General features: G+C 39.0%; 1 protein-coding gene across 1 annotated transcript in view; it reads right to left on the bottom strand.

The window, feature by feature from the left end:
• Window positions 1-27415, bottom strand: part of necab2 (N-terminal EF-hand calcium binding protein 2) — a 192703-nt gene that overhangs the window by 154065 nt on the left and 11223 nt on the right. Inside the window, exon 2 of the mRNA XM_041794674.1 lies at window positions 26891-26915. Within this exon, the coding sequence (XP_041650608.1) occupies window positions 26891-26915 (25 nt within the window). The remainder of the gene's footprint in view (window positions 1-26890; window positions 26916-27415) is intronic.

Raw genomic sequence — 27415 nt, 5'->3', positions numbered from 1 at the left:
ATATATTCTCACATATGCATACGCTCATATATATACATATATATATATATATATATATATATATATATATATATATATATATATCCTCTCAGCTGAATGGATAACACTGAGGACAGCCTTTGCAAATTGCACAAGCCGCCTAGAAGGAAAATTCATTTTAATTAGTCAAACAGGGAAACTTACACTGGCAGCTTCTTTTCTATCAAAATTCCAACATCACAGTGTTAAGTTACTTTTCTCAGTATCAATTTTCTTTTGTCAATCTAGCCTGTGGTTTCAAATCATCCTTTAAAAAACCTGAGGGGAATCATTAAAGAGCAGCAAATTCTATATGGGTGAAGTGTCACCTTTTCATTCATTCAATACCTCTGCATAGATAAAGTTAAAAAGTCAGTTTTGGCCTTAAGGCAAATCAACAGCCTGTTGTTGAGACTGAATTAATACAAGCTGCCAATATGCTGACTGAAAATAGAAATCCTGGCCTTTGACCTGATGAGTGTTTTGTCTGTTCATCTTGGCAGCAGTGTGATTTAAACACCAGATACAAGGATACAGATATAAGGTGCTCCGCATTGACAATGGCAGCTGATTTGTGTGCATCTATAACTGTAGCCAAGTTCTGTCTGCAGCTGAATTAAACGAAAATATTGTGGGTATGAATCATGTTTCTGAATGGAGAATTTGAATGAGAATGTCCCGAGGTGTCTGATTGATATAGAGGATTCGCATGTTTTCATTTTGTTCAGTCCTGTTCAGGGTCACTGGGGACTGGTGGCTGGAGGCTTTCTAACACAATGGACCAGACTTCACTGTAAACATGGAGAGAAAACCTCATAACTCCACATGCTGGAAAAATGAAAAACCCAGAGCAAACTGATGCAGGTTTCACAGAGAAAAGACCCCATCTTTTAACCATTACCATTGTAACCAAGGTCACTGTGGTTGTGAGACAGCGCTGCCACACTCTCTGCCCCACTTCAATTACTCTCTAGAAAATAATTTATCTTTCCTTGAAAACAATTCTCTGGATGAAGTGACTGTCAGTAGCAAGATTCTGTAATAAATACCAGCTGCAGGGAGAATATGAAATCTAACTCGACAGCACATCAGTGGAGTGTGTCGGTAATATGTGAGCAGTGTGATGTGACTGAAGAGCTGGAGCTGCAGGTGCAGAGTGAGGAAAATGAAAATCTAATAAAAATTAAAGTCAAATTTACAGCTCTAGCATCATATGACACACATTTGGAGGGACAAAAGAGAGTTCTAGAAACTGTTACATAACACTTTTAGGTTTTTACAGCCATGAGGAACACTTAACTGAAGTTATGAAACCTTTAATTTCACCTCATTACCGGGAATATTAAGTGTCTTTAAACTGCTTGTTAAGAGCAACCAACTCTGAAGTCCTGACACAATTGGTTTATTACAAAGAAAATGCATCAAGTCATCATATTTGTAAAGTTAAAGTGACAAAGATGCTGACAGCAGCTTTAATATGTATGTAGGATGCCAACAGTGAAAAATCCACACTAAGAAACAGAAACAGAACAACTGACAGCCTTACTGTGACATTTGGTTGCTTCAATCCTTCTCTGACCCTTCCCTCTGCTTTAAAATAACCCCTGAGGTTTGGTCATGTAAAATCAAAGACAGTTATCCTGAAAGAGTGGAAATGCTCTTTGGCCTTTGCCTTGTGCCTCATTCAACTGTGTAGCCTGGGGTTGGGATCTCCCCCTGACCTTTATTTAAATCAAGGACATTCTGATTGGACTGACATGTTGTTTGATTTAGTCTGTTGTAGTTGTTGGTTGTTTTTTCTGTAGTATTATTTCTGCCTTTGTGTCAGTAAAGAAATACTCATAAATAAAGTCAGTTTTATAAAAAGAAACACAGGAACAGCACAGGCTGATGGGAATTTTATGAGTATTGTGCAGTGTTTCTCACACATAGATGATCCTTGGGTGGGCCACCCAGGTATATTTACAGCCACCCAAGTATCTATATACCTTTTTCTTTTCCTAAAAAAACATATAAATTCATCATCCATGCGTAAGAGGTGTCAACTTAGACATAGAGGAACAACATTTCATGTTATAAATTCAGCTTCAATGCCGTCATTTTTACCATTTTTTGCTACTGCTTGCTGCTGGTGTTCTCCTGTTCTCAAGGATGATATATGCAATAAGCTTCTTCATCAAAAATACATAAGACATTACAATACATATAGACGTATTGACAATACATAAGACACTAGACATGTAACAATATTTTAAGTTTATTTTGGGATTATATCACTGTTAGTATTGTCACAGTATTCTTAATATTAGCTGAAAATGTTAAAAATATACTAAAATATCATATGAAACGATAACATCAAGTTTGAGACTAAAAACGATATAAATCAAATTGGTAGCAGAGAGAACTATGAGTTTGTTGTTAATATAAGCATAAAAATATGGACTCATTGACAGACTTGGACTTGCAATGGGTAACAGGTTGGCTGAGCAAGAGTGTAGCATTCCTAGTATCCAAGCATGCGGACGAAAGCCAAACTTTGGGGGTTTGGGCCTCCCGGTCTTACTCTTGAAAAGACAAATGCTGATATTTGAGCATCTTTATACAACATATTGCTGATGAATACCATCATAAAAGCAGACTCAAACATAAAAACCCATATGAAATTAGGCAGGTGAGATGTCCCTCTCTTCTACCCCTATTGCCCATTTTTTTTTGGAGAGCATGGTTCATTTGTTAAAGGGACAGATTTTGACTCGACAGGTGCTTTGGGGATCAGACTTTCAAATTAACTAAAATAAATATCTTGGTCCAAGTAACATATTACTATTTGATTATCTGTATTTTCATTAAAAATGTAAGTAATTTTCAAGTATCAACAGAGAGATCAGTCCCTATTAATCGCAATCAAAATATTTCAGCTACATTTTTTTAAGCCTGCGATGTCCATCACTAGGTTTGACGCTAACATGCAGTGTCCATGATGGAGAAAATCAAATGGAGGAAACAGGTCTTTTGTTTTGATTCTCTAGGAGGAAATTCACTCTTTCAAAGAGCCTGAAGTACACTTAGCACAAAAAAATGCAGATATAATCAGAACTAGACTAATAAGTACATGTTTATCATTCATACATCACATTTACTTATAATAACTGGCTGGTGGATTTCTGTAAGAAATGATCAAACATGAAGTAATTCCTGATAAAACAGTTGCAATCTTATCATTTTTGGATTGATCTGATAGCTATATGGTTTTAAAGACAACAGATACCCTAAAAAACACTCCCCCCCCCCTTCATATTTCCTGAATTTAATCACATTTGTAACCATATTTGCTGGATGGGGAGCTGTGGCCACCAGCTGATCACTGCATACCACAACTTTAAAAAACTGAACAGATAAGATGTAAAAGGCATGGCATCATCAAAGTCAGTAGGCTTTTCCATCATGTTTTAACATCTTTTTAAAAATAATCTTTTGATCCATAACCATCCCCAGACATGCTGATATTTCTTCCAACCACTTGGCTATGATCAATAAGTAACCAGTTAACAAGGGAAATTTGGATTCCCCTTTTAGACTGAAATTTCACGACAGCGCAGTAACACAGCTCCACCATCTTTACTGCTTTACACTTTGACAATGTTGCACTATTTCTGTCCCAGTGGGTGATTCTACAGTATGTTGTGGTGTTGTGGAAGTGGGACGGGCATAACACGTAAACTAGAAGTGAGCTTCTGACACACACACACTAACACATGCACCCACACAGCCCTGTGCCAGCTCCGCCGTTTTCCAGTAATCACGTCTCACCCCAGTAATGCCTCTGTTACTACCCCTGCACTGGAAATTGGATGACTTGGTTGCATGATTGTGCCTCTGAAAAGACAGTATTAGAGGGTTGTAAATATGCTGCCTTGAAATAGCAATATACAGGGTCTCCTGGTAATGTCTGACTGACTTTCGACTAAATCTTACCTGAGGCCAGTCTCTGAGCTCAGACCTGCATGGGTGCAGAATGAATTCAGCGCTAACAGCTGCCCACAGCTTGTGACAACCTCAGTAAAGTGCTGTGACTCTCCTGCAAAAGAATTTTATGGGGGGAAGAGGAGGTTGGGGTTAACTTTGGTGTCATAGCAACAGCAACCATAGGGGCCTCAAGGGAGGAGCAGAAAGATGCTGTAACCATGGGCAACTGGATGGTAACTAGTTACAGTGAGCAGCGGTACTGTACAATGCTGGATCAGTGCATTCTTATAGAAATCTCTAAAAGGTCAAGTAACCTGTTTGGATATTTAATATCTTGGATATTTGAAAGTATTTGTTGTAGGCCTGTATCTGGAGCTTTGTGATCGACAAAGAAGAAAACAAGTAGAGTGGTTAATAAATCTCACGAAGTGAAGCAAAGTTTTGATCACAAATAAAAGCAATCATTGTTTGAGTATTTCATCCTGTTTGATTCCCCCTGAGAGACCTCAAGGCAGTCATTATGCACACATACACACAAACACACACTTTTAGAAACACCCGGCAGGGCCGTGGTGTTAATTATGAGGCACATAAATGTCATGTCTTAAGTGCCCCTGGTGCTTTCAGGCTCATAACAGAAGACCCCCGCTCTTCCAATAATACACACAGATGGTGTGCAGAGATTCTAATCAGACTACACACACTCCCTCTCCTGAGTGGCAGCTCCCAACCACTGCTCATTAAGAGAGAAAAAGTCAGGAATTAGCAGCAGCTCCTGAATTCTCTCCCAATATGAGCCTCATAGAAGAACAAACTTTGTTCTGATCATCAGCACTGCCAATCATCTTATATAACTGCGCTCACCATGGTAACCCTGCTGCTTTTTGACAATGAGGAACCTGACTTTTCAAGTTGCTGTGGCAGGTATCTCCTCTGCTAATAATCCCTTGATCCAGCAAACAAGTTTGTTTCATAGTGAGATAATGGATGCTACTGCTTCCATAATCTGCAGTGTGAGGTATCACATGCCTGACAACTCTCTCTCTCACAAATTTCTAACCATAAACAAGGAGAACACTAACCTTGCAAAGCAGGTTGTTTCTCACTGGCAAATCCATCTTGCAAAGCTCCCACTGAACCGTTTGGGCCCATTAGAAAGTGACAAGAGCAATCAGCAACAAGGGGCAGTACGTTCAGGTGCGGTGGAGTTGTGACGTAGGCAAGTAGCAACAAGAGGCCGGTGCAATCATGGCGGAAGACATTAGCGAGGATGCTGCTTAAGCACCACTTTTATCAGAACTTGACAACATTTCTTTGTTAAATGATGAACAAATAACAGCAGTGAGGTGTTTTCTATTCAAAAACGACAAAAGTCACATGCTGATGTTTATAGTCGCTATGGTTTTCCAGACAGATGTGTGACACATATCTGCCTGGCGTATCAGGTTAGGAGAACACTGCATCTTTGGAAATGGGATGTAGGTTGGGACACAGGCTGCAGGAAGATTTGGTTATCTGTATATTTGACAGGGACTAAGACTCTGTTATCACGAACACATTATCAGAATCTCTGTTTGGGAGTCAGATGGGTGAGTCTTGTTTTTACCAATGCCAGGAGAACATTACCTGCCTGACTGCACTGTGCCAACTGTGAAGTTTAGTAGAGGAGCTGTAATGCTATGGGACTGTTTTTCACCGTTTGGGTGAGGCCCCTCATCATCAGTGAAGGCCAATCTTAATGTCTCAGCATACCAAGACATTTTGGACAATGCTATGCTTTCAACTTTGTGGCAACAGTTTGGGGAAGACTGTGCCCCCAGTCCACAAGGCAAGGATTATAAAGACATGGTTTGATAAGTTTGTTGAGAAGAATGTGACTGGCCAACACAGAGCCCTGACTTCAACCCCATCTGGCAACTTTGGGATTAACTGATTTGAAGATTGCAAGCCAGGCTTTTTCTTCCAACATCTGTGTACATTTTAAAGCCTTTTTTTATAGGGCATTATCATTCTTGAACATTGGAAATACAAGAATGAACTTTGTTTATCCTTAACAATCACATCCAATTAGTTTAAAAGATTTCTGCCTTTATTTTAGGGAACAGGTCTGTCTGAATGAAACCAAACCCTTAGCCAGCCAACATCCACTCACATCAGAGCAGTTTTAAGGTTGTAGCCAGTAGATAAGAAGGTTTCTCACACTGACCTAACTGTTAAATATGAACGCATTAATTCAAAGTTTGTTTTTTTGTGTAATATTATGTCAAAATGCTCTAGTAAAAGAAGTGAGGCAACTGCTGTTGTTCTGTATGAGCAGCCGGCTGATTGTTGCCTCTGTGTTTTCAAATGTTCGTTCGAAACAACACATTTCACTCCAGGCCTCACAGACACACACACATGCTAGCAGGCACACACATTTCCCAGCACACAATCACCGGTGTAATCTGTTCAGGACACAATACATCTCTGATCTCATCACAGTAAGTTTGTTCAGATCCTCAGGAGGATCCGTGTGCGTGTGTGTGTATGGGGAGGGGGATATGCACGTGTGTGTCTGAGTCAGTGAGTCAGTGTGTGAAGGGTGGATGAAAAGGTCACATCAGTGAATCTTTGATTACCTCTTGCATCTCCAACACTTAAGCAGATAATTTGGTTGGACTGATTAAAGACTTTACTTTGGCCCTGATAACTTGACTCATAATTCCTGTGGCCTTTGCTTTAAATCTTTTCCTTTCTCATGGCATAACTCAATAATCTAACGACAGCATCAAAAGAGAAGGAAGGTTAATTAAAGGTGATTGCAAAGGATATTTGTAGAAAGTAAGTTTGATGACAGATTTTCTATGGGGTACAGTTTTTTATTCTAAATCACTCTGGGGCCCAGGCCCAGAAATCTCAGGAGGGGCACAAGGCTTTTTGAGCTCTAAGGTAGTCAAAATCAGATTTGCATATATTTATTTAAATTATAATAACACATTAACAGAAATAAAATACGAGATATTAGTTGTCTTTAGAGAGTTAATCCTCCTTTCAGTGTTTTTGCTTTTTCTTCTTGAACAACAATGTTCTAAGTCTCTGAGGGATGTCAGTACCAGTACAATATAATCATTGATTCAGTCTATGCTGTGGACTACCAATTGAGCTTCCTTTTTGTCAACTTATATTAGTTTTAGGGAAGTTGCAGCACATTGGAATGTATTTTTAAGACAGTTCTGTATGCTCAGACATGGAAATACAATAGCCCTGTGCAAGTGACATTTAGCCTTTATACATGCGTATCAAGAAAAAGAGGCCCTATAACTCTGACACATGTGTTTATAAACTTCCTTAACAGCCTTTATAAGAGTCTGTTTCAGCTGCTTCTTAAACCTCTGTGCTGATTAAAAACAAATCAGCTATACAATATGATTTGTAGCCAACTTCCATTTTTTTTAAACATTTGATATGCTTATAAATAATATCACATTTTTGTGGCTTATTGTCTTAATTATCAAAACTATAGGGAGACGTAAACTGTTGTAAAACAGAGTGGTGTTCACCAAGCATCAGGATCAGAAATCAATCTTGCAACCAGCTGCTGTACATGAGATGCTCGCTCTACTGTCTCCACAGTCTCTGCCTTCGAAGAAAACTTTTTAACAAAACCCTGAAAAAAAAAAGCATAATGCAGTCTGTGTATTTTTACTTCCTTTCCCTCTGTAATACACTGTGAGTTGTATGTTCTTTGGAGGTGGATGGATGGAAATGGAAAGGCAAGAGTAGAACAGGCATGATTACACCGGCAAAAAGAGGAGCTGGGATGGTACGGCCTCACTGAATCCATCAAAGCCACACAGGAACAGATCACTGTGCTCTGCCCATCACTTTTGCTACTTGTCTTTTTTATGTGAGGAGTCTTTTGATAAAAACTGCATTGTTTAATGTGCATTTACTTATCCTTTAACAACAATTGCCATCTTAGAGAAGAGTTTCTCACACTGAGGGCGGACAGCTGTTTACAGTGGTTTTTGTTATCCTTTAATTGACTTTATAGATCAGTCAGGGTCAATATAGTTTGGCTTTTTAACAAAAAAATTACCAAAAAAAATCCTCTTTAACGACAAAGTTAAAAGAGATTTCTACAAAATAACGTGAATCAAATGAAAATATGTCATGCAAAATGAATTTTTCACCCTTTTCATGTTAGTATTTAGTAGAAGCACCACTGAGTCTGTGTGGATAGGTCTTAATCAGGCTTGATCATCTAGATGCTGCAAATTTACTCCATTCTTCTTTGCAAAAATGGTTCAAGCTCTGTCAGGTTGCACAGGGATCAGGCATGAACAGCTCTTTTCAAGTCCAGCAACAAGTCCAATCTCCTTTGGATTGAGGTCTGGGCTTTGACTGTGCCACTCCAGAACATTTCCTATGTTGTCTTGAAATGATTTCTGTGTAGCTTTCGTTGTACCCTTTGGGTCATTGTGTTGCTGGAGAATAAATCTCCTGAGCTGTTCTGCAGTTCTCCTGCAGACTGAATAAGATTGTCCTCTAAGATTTTCCTATACTTTGCCATAATCATTTTACCCTCTGCCTTTTACAAGCCTCCCAGGGCCAGCTGCCAAGAAGCATTCCCACAGTATGATACTGCCACCACTGTGCTTCATTGTGTGTTTGTAATGTGCAATGTGTTTGGTGTCCACCAGACATCGTGTCTTGTCTGATGGCCAAAAAGCTTGTAACTCCTTCAGAGTAGTCATGGTGTCCTCTCTTACTGGTTTCCTTTTCTTCACAGTCACTCATGTTGTGAGAACACCCTGATCTAGGCAGACTTACGCATGCGCCATGTTCCTTACATTTTTTTCTTTTGGCTTTATAACTGATACTAATGTACCCATAATTTAGTGTTCCTGTGGCAGTGTGAGGGCTAACAATTCTAACATTATATAATGTTGTTCCCATTTTCACTATAAAGGTATTTTGCCAGTTAGTTCTCTGAAGTTTGCAGACTCAACAGTTGATCAGGGGAACGACTCGTCATCAACATACCATCTTACAGATCATGGAGCTAAAATCAAGTCGTTTTTTCTTGGATGGAGTTAGTCCTTCTTGGTCGGCTGAGCTGATGTAAGCTGCACCTCGGATGCTTGTGTTTGTAGAATCAGGCGCTCAGTCTGGTTTAGTAGAATTTGTTCGGCTAGGTGCTTTGTGAGATAAGAATTACTATTCTTGTCAGCAAACAAAGCTTTCCTTGATCTGCATAGACCCTGACTCCCAGATATATTTTTGTCCTTTACCTTGAGAAGGAAAAATAACGTTGGTGTTTTCAAGGCAGGTTGAATTTTAAAACAAATACAGGGAACCGGGAACAGTAGACGATATATGGAGGATGGTTGTGGAGAAGAAAAAGAAGAGGATGAACACTGAGGATGTAAGTGAGGGTGCCAAATGTCCACCAATCCCACAAAGCAGCTTAGTTCAAGAAGAACCGCCAAATGCCTTCAGCACAGAGACCCAGGTTAAAGAGTACTGGGGGACTCACTACTGAGAGAGGGCAGGAAAATTCTACCTTGAAAGATAAAAAAAGTAAAAAAATAAAAGACAAATGAATCAGAGGCCATTTGCTGAAAGGATTTTGTTTGACTGGCAATAACTGACAAAAAGGAGTTAAGGTAAATCTTCCATAATATGGTTCTATTTCCTCAGTATAAAGAGAACAAACTGTACAGGTTAATATAAGCCATACAAGGCAACCATCCCTTCCTCACAATTTTTAATCTAAAATTTTGCCTTCTAGACTTTCCTTTAAAAATCCTGTTTATGGGAGGCTTCTATTTCACCTTTGTGCTCCAGATTCTTTATGCCATGCAAATATTCCAAGTGAAAAAGCAATAAAAAAGGGGGACAGATCTCTACCCAAGCAGAAGGCAGAAAGCACCAGGTGAGGAAAAACGTCTTCAAAGGCCATCTTAACTCCCAGCCTTTGATCCAAATCCAGACGACCAAAGCCGTGAACAAAGAAACTGGAATCCCCTCTGGTCCCCTCCCTCATTTTTTCTTCTGCAGGCCACCAAAGGAACCTGCACAGAATCCTTTCTTCATGCTATTCACCTTTTTCTTTTGCATTGCATCACTCCTGCACCATAAAGTTAACCCACTCACCTCTTCTGTGTATGGTCCTGTTTGTCACTACTACAAGAGCAGTGTAATATCCCAGAAAGCTTGGTGTCAGTGGTGTCAAGTGCTGGTCAACCTATGCTATCCTCAAGATAAAACTGTCTCCTTGGTGGACCACGCAGTAACAGCTGGTGCCTTATTCCCCAGAAGGGGTGCAGTTTCTCACAGATGGATGTTCATACTGTACATCTTAGTTTATTGGCTTGATATGATCATAGAAAGGCAACAAGACAGCCAAGTAAGAGACTGTTGTATAAAAGACTGTCTCAACGTTAAGAGATGATGATTTAGCACCTCCTTGTCATACAGTTGTGTGGTCACTCACTTGGCTAAAAGGTAGGAGTGATGGTTGTGCATCTGCGTGTTTACTTATTTTTGTGGTGGTTATTGTGTGGTGGGGTGTTGAAAACATTCATTGGAAAAATCATGTGAACATGACATATAGCCTCAGATATTCAATCACATGACAGAAGTGTTTCCTTCTGACACTTCTTAACCAAAAAGTATATCTATCCCTGCAGAAACAAACCAGACTGATTTGAAATGCATTTGTTAGTGAAAGCTGACAGCTTTTGACAGAGTACAAGGAGTACTGAACACATCATTCATTTATGTTTAACATGCTTAAGTAGCAACCTGACACGCCAGATGGATGTGTTTCACACATCCATCTGGGAAACCTTCAATACTAAGTGTTTGGGAAAAGGCAGGGGATTTGAAAAATACTCAAAGTGTGATTGGATGAATGTTTTGTCTCTGTCTTCATGGGCCAATCAGAGCAACAAAACATGTGACATAGCAGCGTGAATAACATGAACCATGGCGACTATAGACATGTCAGTACACGACTATGTTGTTTTTGAATAGAAAACTGGGTTGTCTTTGTGAAATATAAAAATTGGTTTGATGATCCAAAACATTTAAGCTTGATTAATATGCAAAAAAGTCAGAGACCCTAACCCTAACCCTAACCCTAACCCAGACAGAGGGGCAAATACTTTTTTCACAGCACTGTATACAGTTTTGCATGGTAATGAGGATCTGCTCAAAAGATGCTCCTTGGCGAGCCAGGCAGCATGCTTTGACTGTCCAGAAAGTGCAGCGCTAACAATCCTGTATAAGGATGTAATGTCTGAAAACTAATGCTTTAGGCTACAAAGGAGGAGGGAGGGTGGTGGAAGGACAGCAGTTGCTCAGTGCAATCAGCGTTAGTGTCAGATTATGTGATAAGGAAGTCATATTTAAACAGAGCATCTTGTTGTGTTGACAGGATGAGCTGTGATTGGATGAGATTGGCTGGAAATGATAATTTAATCAGCAGCTGGGCAAATGACTTTCATTTCCTGCCTGATGCCATTTACACCATTTATCTGAAAAAAAAATGCAAGAAATAATTGATTTTGGTCTTTTCCTTCATCTGAGACTTTTAACTGTGCACAGAACACATTGACTGTTTCACACTAAGACACTTAGATTTATTCTTAGATTCAGTGTAAGCATGGATTTATAACCCCAGGTTTTTAGGTCAAAAATATGATTAATGTTATCATGAGGGAATAGCAGGATTTTACACTTAATTGAAAGCTAAAAGCAATGATAGCATCCTCAGCATCTACACTTTAGGCTTTTCAGATGTTAATATACTGTAAACAAGTTCTTTGTATTTCCAAGAATAAAACCGTATAGAGAGAGCACATCCTGGTTTTCTTGTCACTTCCTACAGCACAAACACTTCGTCCCCATGTTTTTCTTCCTCCTGTCATTCTGACAGAACTTCCCCTCTCTTCTCTCTAGCCTCTTTTGTATCTCCCTCAGCATGCAGCACTCAGGGGCTTGTTAGCAACAGTGTCTGTGAATAAAGACCGCAGGTAATTAGATACACATGACACCATTCTGACTGACTCGCTAAGTGATGAGCTGCAGCATATATCTGCCGCCAGAGCACACAAATGTACTGCTCCAATTCAAAATGCTTTCTGCTTATATGATGAACCATCATAACTGAACAATTTAAGAAAATCAGTAAGAATAATAAAACCTACTTAACACTGAAACTTAGCGAGAGTCTTTGAATACATTTGGCTAAATAAAGCTTGTCATCTATGGTCTCAGTTTTGTCTAACCTTGCAAAGCAAACGGATTTGCCAGGCTGTCATCAGGCAAATCCATCTTGAAAAGCCCCAGTTGTCAAAGTTCTTCCGAACCAAGAATGGTTCTGACCAATCAGCATCGTTTGAGAAGAATGAGTTGGAAGCTATGGTCAGGGTTAGTTGTGATGTGAGTGGTTAGCAATGGCTGCCTCCAGTGTAGCGGTTAGCTCATATGCAGCTATTATATAGCAGCAGTTTATTAGAAATGGACCACATCTCTTTATTAAATAAAAACAAAGAACAGCACTGAAAGCTTTTCAGACACAAAAGATTTTTTCTTTTTTCTGCTAACCTTTCTCAGCATAATTGCGATCGTTACAGGTGGGGTGGGGTTGAGTTTACTATGAGCCACAGCAGTGATTAGCTCAGACTTAGCTGTAGAAAAGTAGAATAGTTTAATAAGGCCTTGATGACATTTCTTTACTAATACAAGAGGGAAGAGCCACACCAAAAGCTTCTCTTTATGGAGATGTTTTTGCACATCTCCCAATAGTTTTTGGCATAAATTTTAGCCACTGTCATGATTCGCCATTCAAACACTACGGTGGCACTAGCCTGCGTAGCTAAGGTTAGCACTGGAGCTGCACGTCTGCTGCCTCATTTTGTCTTGTCGCTCTGATTGGTGCATCATGAATGTGACAGGCTGCTCATTCGTTGAATCACCTTCTGAGAATCTTTTGAATAGACCCACTCTTCCCAAGTGCTTTGTATGGAAGTTTTCTCAAATGAACGTGAAATATATCCATGAAGTGATTGTATGTTGAGTTCTGTCAGATTTTCAGAATCAACAGTTAATGTGCTATTTTGGTTTTTGGCTAGAGTTAGTATTTATGGTGCCTGGAGGTGACAGTGAAAGGATTTTAAAGAGGTTTCATAGATTCTGCTGTTGACTGTTTGGTGAACAGCCCTGTCTTTGTACCTTCATTGGCATATGTGATCGACGCAGCCACACAGAATAAGGTTCTAAGTTATAACATTTGTTGCTTCTTTTTTCAACACACAACACAGGTTATTTTGGTTTGAGTTAGCATTAGAGCTGTCACTATGCATCACGTTTGTGAAGAACACACATCTAATGTATGAATCTCTGTCACTAATTGTGGAATATTCAGTTACATTAATTTCTCATTTCTTTGAGTTACTGGACCAGTGTGCTTTCCTTCCTGGTGTGACCAGAAGATGAGGCTGAGGGCGGAGCTTGCCTATAAACCCTGTCTGCGTTTTTGGTTATAACAGCAAAAATAAATACCACCTACGGTTCTCATTCTCCTCTGTCTGTTAGCCGAGTTTAGTTAGTACTAGTTTTAGTATAGTAAGGTTACTTTAACTTCTAATCTATATACTTTGACCAAATAAGTTCTTTTTTCCTTTTAAAAAATGTATTGTAAGGCCTGTTTTGATTTCAATGTTGAAACTGTTTCTTTTATTTGCTCCATGACAGTTTATGAATTTTAAATTTCCCATTTCTGATTAAATGTGTGCAGCAAAATGTTGATCCACTAAAGCATCTTGATTTTTAATGGTTAATTCTATTTCAGAATATTTTAAGGTAAAATTATTTTCAGTGTTATTTAGAAAGTTCAATTGTTTATAAAAACAAAACAATGGAAAACTTCACTTTAAACACACCTTTATGTATGATCTGTTTAATGGCATTAATCCAAATTACACAAAGAGAAGAAGACTGAGGAAATAAAGAGATGTACAGATAGTAACATCCAATCTTTTTTTTTTTTTCACAAAACAGCCATTTCATGTTGTTTTTCTAACCATGAATAAGAGACTGCAACCATTTAAGCTATAGCATTTCTTCCTGAAACCCCTGCTATTGGGTGATCGGGGGTCGAGGTCATATCTGTTCACATTAACTCAGCTGCAGTGAGCTGAGAGCAGCTGAATGAAAAATAGCAAACACTGCATTTTCTCTTTCCTCAGGATCCCAGAGTCTGTCAGGTTATTATCATTATAGCTGGAACTCTGTCGACCCACATCAGTCTCTCTGATTGAACCAACTCATAAATGAGGAAGGATTAAATTATAATGAAATAAGCCATCTGTTGTTCCATCCCTAACCAAAACAACAGAAAACTAAGTTTTTTGTTTTTTGTTTTCGAGGAAAGTTTTTAACACATCATCTGCGATCTACAAAAAGTGGATTATGCTGTTTGGACCCAGTGAGTCTTGGTGTTGTTTTTAAGGCCTGCTGAAGTGTTCATTGACTACTTTGAGCTATCCAGCATTATCTTGTTAGCTTTAGCAACAGTAGATTGCCAACTACGTACTGTAAGTCCATTAATCTTTCTGCAGAGCTGAAGACAGAGAAATCAGCAGCATGTGTGTAATTGAAAAGAAACCGCTGTGTAATGTCTTTCAAAGCATTCAGAATGCTTGTTTAGGGTTTTATAGCCCCTCTGGACACTACCTTAACATCTCAGTCTGCATTGTTTGGAAAGCTGCTGAATCTCACTGACCCAAATAACCAATCAGATAGCTGATGTGGTGGGACTCATTCCCAAAAACAAAGAAAACAATAGATGCTTTAAAGTAACCAAAGAGTTATGGGAATTTATGGAAACAGGTCATGTGGATGTCAAAATTGACGACTTGAAAAAAAAGGGCAGTAATAAAACAAATAAAAAATAAAGCAAAACTGATTGATGTATTATATGTTTTTTAATATTTGACCATATTCCTCTACCTGTCTTATTGTGTGATTTTACTTTTGTTTTTGTATGAAAAAAGCAATGATTGATAATATCAAATCACTGTACTTGTAATGCAGTAGTTTAAAATTGTTATATAAAATAAATCTACACAGGGATCATTCTAAAATCAAAACAAGATTGAAGAATATCATCCCAGCCCTAGAATTTATCACCCAGCTAACTGACACCTTAATCCAGGTTGTTTCCCTGTAGTGAAATCAGTGGATGTTTAGGTTTTTCAAAGGTGTTTGATCACTTTTACAAAGTTTCAGTCAGAGTGGATTACTTTACATGTTCATATACAGGAATCCTTTGAACAACATGTGCCACAGTTAGTTTATTATCATCATTTCAGTCCATGGTTTCACATCTGTACTGATCTGTATTCATTCATCTGTATCTGTATTCTCTGTATTTTTTTATTGACTAATGAAATCTATTTGCAGCAGATGATCTTGTTTAACCTAATCAAGTGGCTACTATGCAACCAGATCAGTGAGAGGATGCCAAGCAGAGCTATATATGTGATGCAGTGATGAGCTGGGAAGTTTGTATACAGGTGGGCTATCTGCCATGCAAACAGTATGACTGTTGACTCTGAAAAACTGAAAATGAATTTGGAGACAGTGAATCTGAATATCCAAAGTTACAAAATCTTTATTGAATCTAGAAATGTGGATTTTTATGCCTTTGGGCTGATCAAGTTTAGCAAAATCTCCTCATGTTTTAACTTTACACCAGAGTGAAAATGCAAACCTGGCTAGAGTTCAAATCATGGGAACCATCTAGATCAATCTATTCATAAGAAAGGGCTTTAAAACAAATGTACAAAGTCAGCATTATCATTTTCATGTAAGTATGTACTGTTCTTTATGGCCATGATCGAGGAGACTGATACCACTCTGTTTTTTAGAGCAGGTTAATGGATGATTTGAAAAATAGTCAGCGGTATTCTTCCCAACTCTTTACTAGATGGCCTTACTTCTTTCTGTAGGACTCTCAGACTATTACTTTAATTTGCATAAATGCTGAGACTTGGCCCTCACACACTTCTACTTGGTTTCAGAAGCAGACTGTTGACAGAGATGTTTTCCAGCCTCTTTTTAAACCTGTGCTCCAGTGAATCGACCGGCTCCTGTTGAATAAAGCATGAACTAAATGCTCCAGTAGGGCCATCATGCCGTCTGTCTGCTCTGCCTCCTCTCTCACTCATGATTCTCCCTCATGCCTGCCACATGTCAGTTTTGTCTGTCTCAACCAATACATGTCTTGTTTTCCTGTCTGTATCCAGTATTCTGCTTCAAGTGATACAAAAACGCTCCCTCTCCCCTTCTTACCCTCCTGTTCCTATGGTCACTCTGACGCCCTCTCTGTGCTTTCAGCATCTTAAAAGTGCATTTTCATTATTTAGTTTTGAACTTCTCTCCACCTGCAGTGGGGTTTTTTGTAAATCAAGAGGAAGATTCAGGATTCAAGTTTGTTTAAAAAGTTAATAAAGTTGTCATAAAACTCAGCATGTTATGCTAACAAGTTGATAACTTGGCAGAAATGGAGCAACACATACACGCTGGTTCAGGCAGACAACTCTAGCTGTGCTGATTTCACACTTGACATGCATCTTTGTCCATTCATCTGGTAAACTTCCATAACCTTGCAGAGCAGATGGACTGTTCAGACTCCATGTCAATCACCAGGCAAATCCATTTTGCAAAGCTTCAATCTACAGCGTTGTGCCAGGTCTGAAAACGGATTTAACCAATTAGCATCATTTGAGGAGAACAAGGTGGTAGTTACAGGCGGGGTTTAGCTGTACTGGAAGCATTTAGCAATGGCTTCCACCAGGGGTAGTTGTAGTGTGAGCCAGTCTACAATGGCTGCTGGTAGAGTTATTAGTTTGGATATAGCCACAGTAGCCGTTTGATCAGAAGTGGACCACATTTCTTTATTAACACCAGAGCAAGCACCAGAGCACTGACAGCTTTTAGGGACACAAAGATGTTTTCACTATTCCCCCTTTGGCATGAGTTTGCAATCGTCACGGGTGGGTGTGGTTGTACTAGAAGCTGATGGCTGCAACCAGTGTAGCAGTTATCTCAGATGTAGTAAAGCAGCAGTTTGATCAGAACTAGTCTACATTTCTTTAGTAAAACAAGATCAAAGAGCCACACTTAAAGCTTTTTTGGTGGAGAAGATATTTTTGCACTTCTCCCAACCAGCCTCAACATGAGTTTTATCCTCCTCCAGACTCCACCATTAGATAACAGTTTTCTGCTGAGCTCAGGCTACTTACAGAGCTGCACTGAAAAATGAAAATTGCAGACCTACTTTTAAAAATTGCCTAAATTTGTTAAAAGCAGTTAAATTATTATTTTTTTAAATGGAGCTCAGCAAAAGTTCAAGGAGGAAGACTGTTTCTACTCATTCACTAGTCACCACTCATTCATATCTCTCCCTTCCTCCATTCTTTCTCTCTTCCTGCAGATGATCAGCTGATAATGGGCATTCACTCCCTTAATTTCCAGCCACAAGGCACTTAACCACCTCTATTCAGTTCATCAGCATCTAGTCCAGATTGTCATAGCTCTTCTGAGAAACAAAAGCGCTATCTTATTCAATGCAGTAGAAAGTGAGACTATATCATTCCTGCAGACAGGGATGAAGTCCACATAAGCATTGCAGCACAGAAAACAGTAACTGACAGTAGAAGGTGAAGAGGACAGAGTGCAGGTGATCTGACAGGCTGAAGCACAAAGCTGGGAACACTTAAGAGCTAAATGAAAGAGTCTCTCATCAAAGTAACAGTCAAGAGCTTTGTTTGGCCACACCGAACACGCGCAGCTGCACCCTCCTACTTGTTTTCAGCTGCGAGGTTGTAATTCTGTCTGGTCTTGACAGCGCGGATAAACAAGCCTCCCTAAACCCGTCTGCTTTCTGTCTTTATGTCAAGTACTGTCACGTTAATTAGCAGATGGCTGATGACTCAGAAGGCAAGAAGCAGGGGAAAAAAACACTCGCTAACTGGTAAGAACTCTGAGAGAATTTCTCTGGTAATGTTGCTGTCCCTCCACAAATACATCAAAGTCCAGATGTTAACGATTTTCACCCAAAAAGAGAACAAACGTGCAAAAGACAGGGATCAGAAGTCTATAAACACGGCTGACCCACACAGAGTTGTCAGGAAAGATATTGAGTTGTGTTGTGACAGGAGCACAGACTTCAAACTTTTTTTTCACTCAGGGCCACACACAGAAGAATATCAGGGTGATGGGGCAACTTTGATAAAGCTCACCTTTAGTCTATCAACCTCCTGAGACCTGAGCTTTGCTTGGAAATGCATTTTTATTTTCTCCCACTTATCTGGGATAAGTACGACATGTAAATTTAAAGGTTCAGCCTTGTCTTTGAACAGGAACATACAAACAAATTCCTCAAATAACCAAGAAAATTCTATGGAAATTAAAAGCAAATTTCCCCCCAAAACCTGAAATGAAGCTTTCCAAAATGTACAAACATATTCCTAAAATTTCCATGAAAATGCTTGACAATTTCCAAGCAAATTTCATGAAAAATCCTGGAAAACTCATAGAAAATCCTCATTTAATCCTTAAACATTTAATTCAAATTACTTAAACTTAAATGTACATTCTGAACAATTCTCTCAAAATTTTTAATGGCAGAAATGATTACTATCAGACAGCTAAAATATAACATCCTAATTATGCTTGAAGGAAAAAAAGCCTTCATTTATCACATTATTGAGCAGAGATTTTCCAATATCATTTTTCCTTCCAGAAACCGATTCCAGTACCAGAGCTTTGGGTATTGGTCGATACTGAGTACTGATCTGATACCAGTGTAAACTTTCTGTACAGACCGTGCTTTGGAAGACTAGCAAATTATTTTAACTCTAAAGTTGCCTCAGAACATGGCTCAACAAATAGAATCATAATGTTCAGCCCCCCTGTGACCCCTAAGGTTGTTTTCCTGCAGACTAATGTGAGTTTTATTGCTAAATATCAAAATTACAATTACACAGGGGGCTGCATCACAGAATCTCTCTCTCTCTCTCTCTCTCTCTCTCTCTCTCTATCTCTCTCTATTATGCTCTACTCAGGCAGCCTGACATGATGATGGAACAGCCTGCCATTGGTTGACAGACCCTTACGAACGGAAAACAATATGACTGTTGGCATCCAAGCTAATCATCTAAAATGGATTAAGAATGGATAAAAAGATGTTCAATATTGGGTTTACTTGTGTGGATTTAATCTTTAAAGTCCTGAAAAGTCACCTGAGTTCTAAGAGCACAGTGATGAAATCCTCTTGTCAAAATGTTTGTTTACAAAATTAACACAGAAAAACTTCCCAGTGTCAAAATTAAGATGTACAATACATTCAAGCACAAAATAAATATTCTAATTAGGCCCATATTTCATTGTAGTTTCAAACTTTGCTGCGGGCCAATTAAAAATGGACCTAGCGTCACAGTTTTGGCACCCCTGGTTGAACACCAGGAGAACTGTGCAGTTGTTGCTGTGAGTGACTTAATGCCGTGTTCATATCAGAGTATTTTAAAGTTGAAATCAAAAGCTACACGAATCATTACAAGAAGTGGAAGCATTGGTATTCACCCTCCACATCTACAAACAGGCAATGGGCAGCTTGCATCAGTTAAATCTTGTATTGCCTTCCTTTACAGGAATCCCAAACACTTTTCTTTGATGCCGCTGTAAAACAGATGAAGCTGGGGTATGTAGGTTTCATAAGACAGCTCATAAGCTATTACACTACATAAATTATTATTCTACTATCATTGTACCACTAATTTGGATTCAAAATGAAGACTCATCATGCACAGCTCACACTTTCATCTTTCATAGCTGTATCCCTGGCGGATCTGCAAATGTACTTTCACTGGGAGCAGAACCAAGGGCCACTGCTGAACCTGATGATGTGGATATAAAAGAGGCTGCATCAGCCATCAGTCTCACTCTCTCACTCGGCCCTGGCATCAACATCCCTCCATGAACTCCATCACATCAGTGGGAACAGAAGCCACCTGTCTGAAACGAGCACCATAGACATCTGTGTTTTCCATGATCAGTGCAACAATAAAGTACTGTTCTGTCCACACAAAACATGTCTGGACATGAAAGCTACAGTAGCCCTGTTCTTTTTCAGTAAACAACACTGTTGTGGGTAAGGTGTTACAAAGTAATCCATGAGAGTAAAATTCCCAACACACTTGCACTATTTCTGTTTCTGTCCTACGTGTTGGCATACAGCAGAAGGTAAACGCATAGGTGTCAGTGCACACAAGTAACTAACAGATAAAGTTAGTAAGATGGCAGAGAGACTGGCATTAAACAGTAGAAATATATTCATTATGTTGGATTTTTGGATGAAAAGAACAAGAACATCATACCAAAATGTAAGTTAGAAGGCTCCTGTTGTGTTGTTCATTTCAGTGAGGCAGGATTACACAGCCTGTGTGTAAAATATTAAACATCTTCCCAGTTAATTGCCAGACTGTAAGCATATTAAAGAGCTGTAAAGGTTATCACATCTGTTATTGTGTTATTAGGCTGCAGGGTTACTGAGAATGGGCTGTAAACTAGACTGTAGAATAATGGTGGAGTTGACACATCCAATGAAGGTGATGCAGTTAATTAGCCTGTCTTTGCCTACCCACACAAATGAGCAAAGGTACGTGGCCAACCATCGATAAGTTTTATCCCACTGATAACTCTCCAGTTAGTCATGTTATTTTATTCTTACTTGGCATTTTAATCATAATCCTCCTTCTGATGCATTTATGGATTTAGAACTACAATAGAAACAACTGTGCACATATCTTATCATTTTCATCTATAAGTGCTATTATCAGCCAGTGATTATTTATCTTTATCCTTAATAATACTGATAAAATCATTAGCATTATTTCTTTATTCATCCACACACACTTCTTTACACCTACTGTCAGAGTTACTGTAGGACATCGTAGTAGCCTACTGTACACCTAGAGATGAAACCTTCTTTACTTCATCTCCTCTCTCTGTATTACGCTGCCGTCTGTATGCCTACGTCACATACAGGAATGCAGTACAAAAGACTCGTTTTGGTCTGTTCAATACAACAGCATCCATGATCACAGTATCAACAATAAACTCTAAAGGACAGAAATCATGATTATCACTCCAAATATCCAGTAGAGGGTAGAAAGAGCTGTTTGAAGCCTTTCTCCCTCACTAAGAGTGGTACATGTCAGCACCATGGACAGCGCCACATTAACACATAACATTTTCAGCACAAACATCAACAATCTCATCTTTTACAACACAAATGCTTCGCAGACTTCACAGCTGCTGATGGATGCACCATTTTAAAATTAAATGCATCAAATTGATCATCTTTTTCACATTGTGACCTTCCCTCTTGCTGTACTAAACCAAATTGCAGATATTAAAAACTTAAATCATGTTATGAGCACAAAACTCCTGCTTCAGGTGTCACTCATGACATGACAGCATCCAGACCTTTGTAAAGAGCCCCGGGCCGTGGGATGCCGACAGTCCAACCTCTTATCTTGTGGAATAAAGTTCTTTGGTCTGATAAGACCAAAATGATGCTTTTGGCCATCAGACAAGATGCTATGTTTGGTGGACAGCATAACACTGCACATCACCACAAACACACCATCTTCACTGTGAAGCACGGTGGTGGCAGCATCATGCCGTGGGGATGCTTTTCAGCAGCCGGCCCTTCCTCTTTTTCTAAAGGTAGAAGGTGAAATGAATGACTCAGTGCTGTGTTTGCAGCCAAAGGTGCATCTGCTAAATACGGATTTGAGGGGGGTTTATATTTATGCAGTCACTAATTTTACTTTACATATCTTTATTTGATTGACATTAGTTGGTAGAAATCTGTTTTCACATTGATATTACAGAGTTTTTTGTATTTTTTCTGCCAAGAAAGCCAAATTATATTGACCTTGATTGATTTATAAAATCAATAAAAGGGTAAAACGTCCAAGGGGGTAAATACTTTTTACTTTCTTAAAAGTTATTTTAAGGTCACAAATACAAATGTATCCAACCGTAACTTTAACATTAAATAGCCTTTGAACATTTACACAGCTTCAGCAACTACACCATTGGAATCTAAAATACAACTGTAAGATGCTACAAATAAAAACTGTTTTGCAGACATCCAAAACAAATATATGTCTAGCCACATAGTGTAAATAAAAAAAAAAAAGCCAAACAAAAACCAAAAGAAATGGAAAAAATTGCATGTCCAGGCAACACGGCAGTTGTAATCCAGGCCTCTGGGGGAAGGACAAATTGGAAAGATTGAATTGTGGCCCAAGAAAGAAAAAGTGACCAGGCACTGAATTTGATGGATTTTCTGTCAGTCACACAACAATTTAGAAAAGCAGAGTATTCCTGAGGGCTTATGAACGGAAAACCACACAGAGTGCATTATATCATATAGCTTGCTGCAATACTACACAGCCCTGTCATTGCTGCAGTTTGTCACATCATATATTTCATTTATTGTATAAAGGAGGTCTAACTAGCCATTACGTCTAATATATAGCAGAGCCTTAAAGACAAGGCTTCTTTGTTGTAAAGATTTACAACATTTGGACATAATTGTACTGCTGAATGACAGGAACCTCCTTGTTCATGGCAGCTTGTTAAAAGTCTAAATGCATTCATGACATTCATGATGTCAGAGGAAATAAAATCAATCTTTCCTCAGGAGTTATTATTGTGCATGCCAGCTCTTTAAAGCTTCTTTAATTAGACACGTAGCACAGTAGTTGGAGGCCATTGTGTTTTTCCTGTAATCATGAATGCAAATGTCAACTGTAAGTTAGTTCTGTCATGGACAGATGTAATTTTGCATGAAATATTCATGTGCAATCATGCTGCAGTGGAAAAGGGGGAAAAATAGGTCAAAGCTGTTTGAGAATTTGAAAATATTCAGGTCCTACACAAATGGTAAAGTATATTTAAATTTTCAGCCTAATGGATACAAAGATGTAGGTTTAAGTTCATTTTTTGGTTTTATGTGCATTCAAATATATGGTTTTTTTGTTTTTTGTTTTTTTTTTTTGCATCCACACTGCAAACAGAAAATATGACAATAAAATACAACCAGAAGTCCCTCTTTCATAACATTTCCATTGTTTCTGTAAAGATGGAGTTTCAAACTGCAGCAGCTTGATGGACTGTGGCACATTAGAGGTGCCACTGAGAGTGCAAACAGTAAACTAAGTGCTGTCGAATGATGCAACTATTTCAGAGAATTATTTCCTGCTAAAACACTCCACCAGCTGCATAACAATGGCTTTGAGTCAACTGTGATAATGATGACAAACACACAGTATGCACACATACATGAAACCATTTGACATGCTGATATGCTTATTTTTTACAAAATGGCTCACACAAAAATGCTCTGATGCATGAAAGCTGTATGTGGCACACACATTTACTCATGCACACACACACACACACACTCTGAGTTGCTGTTTCAGCAGCTTTGGGGCAGGAAGGCCAGCCCTTAAATCTGTGCCATGAATGTTAAGACAGAACTTGGCCAATTAAAACTCAATTACTGTCGCACTGTTGGATATAGGATACTCTGTCTTCCTTCCTTGCTCCTCTTCCTTGCTTCATCTCTCTCGCTCTCAGCTCCTAGCCTCTTCTCCTTTTCAAACCCTGCCACCTCCTGTCTCCCTTTAAATCAATCTCTCCCCCTCTGCACCTTCTTTTTTCTTTAACCATTTTCCTCCCTCCCTGTTAGCATCTCACTTCTGCCTCTCTCACTCATTAAAGCAGTACCCCAGTCGTTCCCCAGTACAGAGAAGGATAAAAATAGATCTTCTTCAGCTTGTGCTCACAGGGTCTCTCCTGCCAGCTTGCATTCCATACATCAAATAGCTATTTTTCATTATAACTATTGTTTCATCTTCCCTCCTCCTTTGTTCTTCACTGACTAGTCTCTCTTTCCTCTTGCTCTCCAGCCCCTCACCCAACCATACTCATATCTGCCTCTATGAAGACAGTTTGCAATATATCTCTAAAACCAGTGGATTTAACAAAGAGCTGCTTGATCATTGTTGCAACTGGTCTGTTCTTAGATAAGACCAGCATAAAATGCAAATGTAAGTTTTGTAGCTGACATACTGTATCTGAGCAGCTGGTAATTAGGCAGTGCATGCATTTCAGATGTTGACAGTTGACACCACAGTCTGCTGTAAAAGCACAATCATTCCTAAGAATAGCTCCAGGCCGGATAAGAATGTCATTGACAGCAATGATGACAATGGTTTAATCATCTGGAACAAAAATGTTTATGCTCCCTGGTCTACAAGTATGCTTGATAAATGGATTTAGTGCTCTGTGTGTTCGCTCACATACACAGAGCCCTTGTGCCAAAAAGTCTAAAAACAGGCCAGATGGATGACTAAACAGCAGCTAAATAAACTGCCTTGGTTGTGAACAGTGAAGAGAATGGATATCTTCTTTACACAGATACATTTTCTGCAAACAGGCAAAGAGTGAGTCTAAGACGAGGAGTAGTTAGCTTGAAATGCAGAGAAACCCCTCCATACAAGCACTCATGCTAACACATACACACACTGGAAAAGCAAATGGCCATCTGGCTGTTCTGAAGCCAAAGCTTTCTTATGCTGTTTCCTCATTAGTTAAATTTTCTTTGTCAGCGGCACAGCGATGGGATAAAAGCTGCAAGGAGGAAAAGGATGGGAGAGAGGAATGAGGAAGAGCTGCAAAGGGAAGAGTGCCTGAGTGATGTAAGGAAGATAAAAAGATATATTGAGAGAAATTTTCATCATATGTGATGCCAAAGGGTATAAACAAACTGTTCACTGGCAAGGCTTCACAGTAATATAAACTTTCCCCTTTGGAAACACTGTTAATAGCCAAACATGCTAAAAATACAACCACTGAAGCAGTAGATCAGACAGTAGAGCTTCACTTCCATAGTTTCCTGCTAAACAAACCAATAATAAAGCTCATGTCTGAGTTAAAACACAACTATCTATGTAAGAACATAACACATAATGCTCAGGATGTCAGGGATAGGTTGGTTTACTAAATCTTTAGTACAAGCTCTAACGAAAACATTAAGATGTGCCAATATTTGGACTTTAAAAACACAGGCGTTCTTATTATAGTAACTTATTATAGTAACCAAATGATGTAAAAGATGTTGGACAGGACACATTTAAGTGAAATGGAGCCACTGTGACAGTAAATGTCAACAAAAAAGTCCTTAAAGGGGACATATTTTACCCTTTTAAGACAAGTTTATATTGTTCTCAGAGGTCCCCAAAACATGCCTGTGAAGTCTGTTGCTGAAAAAACACTCTAGTATAGGATTTTTGCATGTCCAAAACCCCCTCTGTTTCAGCCCTTCTCAGAAAGAGCTGTTTTTTGTGTCTGTGGCATTAAATGGTATCTAGCTGTCTGACTATGCCCCTGACCACACTCCTCTCATGAAATGGATGTGACACTCCTGATGTTACAATGTTACAGACACTTTTATCTAAAAATGAGGACCTGAATGGGATTTGAACCATCAATCTCTCAGACTAAAGTCAGGAGGGTAACCCACTAGGATATTCAGCATCTCAGCTGGCAGCTGGGGGGAAGATCAGGAGAGGGTGGAACTTTCTTCTAAGTGGGAAGGGCCAACCAAACCTGGGGGCGGGTGCTTACTTCCAATGTGACATCATGAGGGTAAAATCTGAGTACGGCTTGTTTTAGCACATATTTTCTGAAAGGGAGAAAGAGAGGGTGGAAGGAAATTGATTTTTCTGGTATTTGAGGGGATTGTGGACAGGCTAGGGGCACATATTTTTTTAGAAAAGCCCGAAAAAGTGATTTTTGCATAATATGTCTCCTTTTAAATAAATGAAACCAAAAATGAGACAGGTCAATGAATCACCTGGAAGGCAACATTTGCATTTGGTTGAATGGTAGTGAAAATTCACAAAGACAGATAATCCCCGAGTCATATTTTTCCATTAAAGGTCATGAAGAACATTATGATGAATATGAGACATGCTTTATGTTCAATACTATAATATCCAGGACTGTGCACAAGTTTTAGGCATGTAGGGCGCTCGAGATTAATCACTGGGCTGACTGTGCCACAACTGTGGAGGAAAGGGGGAGGAGTAAAGCCAAGCTTAACATGCCAACAGCCAAGGTCAAGCTCAACAGCATCTCTTTTGTCCTAGCCTTTTCACCCCTGTAACACCCCTAGATATCGTCAGTAGTTTGGAACATCCACAGAGCCTAATGGCAACCCAGGACATGCATACTTAACTCATCGAACCCTTACTTTGCCCTAAAGGTGTGGACTTTGTTTTTTTTAACAGATTACTTCCCCATGTCCCTGGTAATGTGAAAAGACATCCAGAACACCAGGGTTGTGTCAATCCTCCATCCTTCTAAATGGTGCCCTCAGGCAGCCTTCTTATTATACCTACCCCTTACTTCAACCTCAATGTTTGGCCCAAACATGCCTAAAAGTTCTGCACAGTCCTGTACTTACATTAGTGATGCCAATATAGCATCAATAATTAATGATTGTACTGTGTGTCAGGCATCCTGCAAATTAAAAGACAACTCATGGGAACCAATCTCATCAGAAACTTAACTCTTCTTGATTGTGGAACAATAACGTGCTAAACTGAAAATATAACCGTTGTGTGTTATATGTGAAAATATGAAAAATATAATACGAAAATATAAAAAAATCAAAGGCTGACAAATTTGAAATTCATTACATAAAATATATTTTTAAGGTTAGTTGGGTTTTTTTTTAGCACAGAGCAACTGAGATGAATTCACTCACCATCTTTGTCAGCTCTTCTGAATATCTGTGAAAAGAAAGCAAAACAGGATAGTTAGCATCATATCACAGAGAGCTAGCATACATTAGCTTTGTTTACAAAATTCACTGAAGGAGGTAGGTCCATTTAGAACAGTGGTTCTCAACTGGTCCAGCCATAGAACCCACAACCTACTGTAGTGTGAAGTAGGGTCCCACACTTCTGATTTTTATGAAATTAATTCAACAAAAAATTGAAAGGTGACAAGACATTTACGAATTACCACATGGAAACTAACTTTCTTGAAAATATTTACATCCAAGATAACAGGATAATGAAGTGAAAACCTCAGTAAAACAATCAGAATTTAATAATTTTCCTGCAAAATAAAATATATGGATAGATGTCTGTCCTAAAATCAATTGCGACCACTCAAACAGCCCTGCGACTCACTTTTGGGTTCCACCAGTTTAAAGCCACTGATTTAGAACATCTATCTCAGGGACTTATTAAACCTTAAAGACTTGTCACAACACCTTGTAACGCAG

Source organism: Cheilinus undulatus, linkage group 9 (genome assembly GCF_018320785.1).
Source record: "Cheilinus undulatus linkage group 9, ASM1832078v1, whole genome shotgun sequence".
NCBI classification, from domain to species: domain Eukaryota; kingdom Metazoa; phylum Chordata; class Actinopteri; order Labriformes; family Labridae; genus Cheilinus; species Cheilinus undulatus.
The sequence above is the reverse complement of the archived record's forward strand: the minus strand, read 5'-3'. Positions and strand labels throughout refer to the sequence as shown.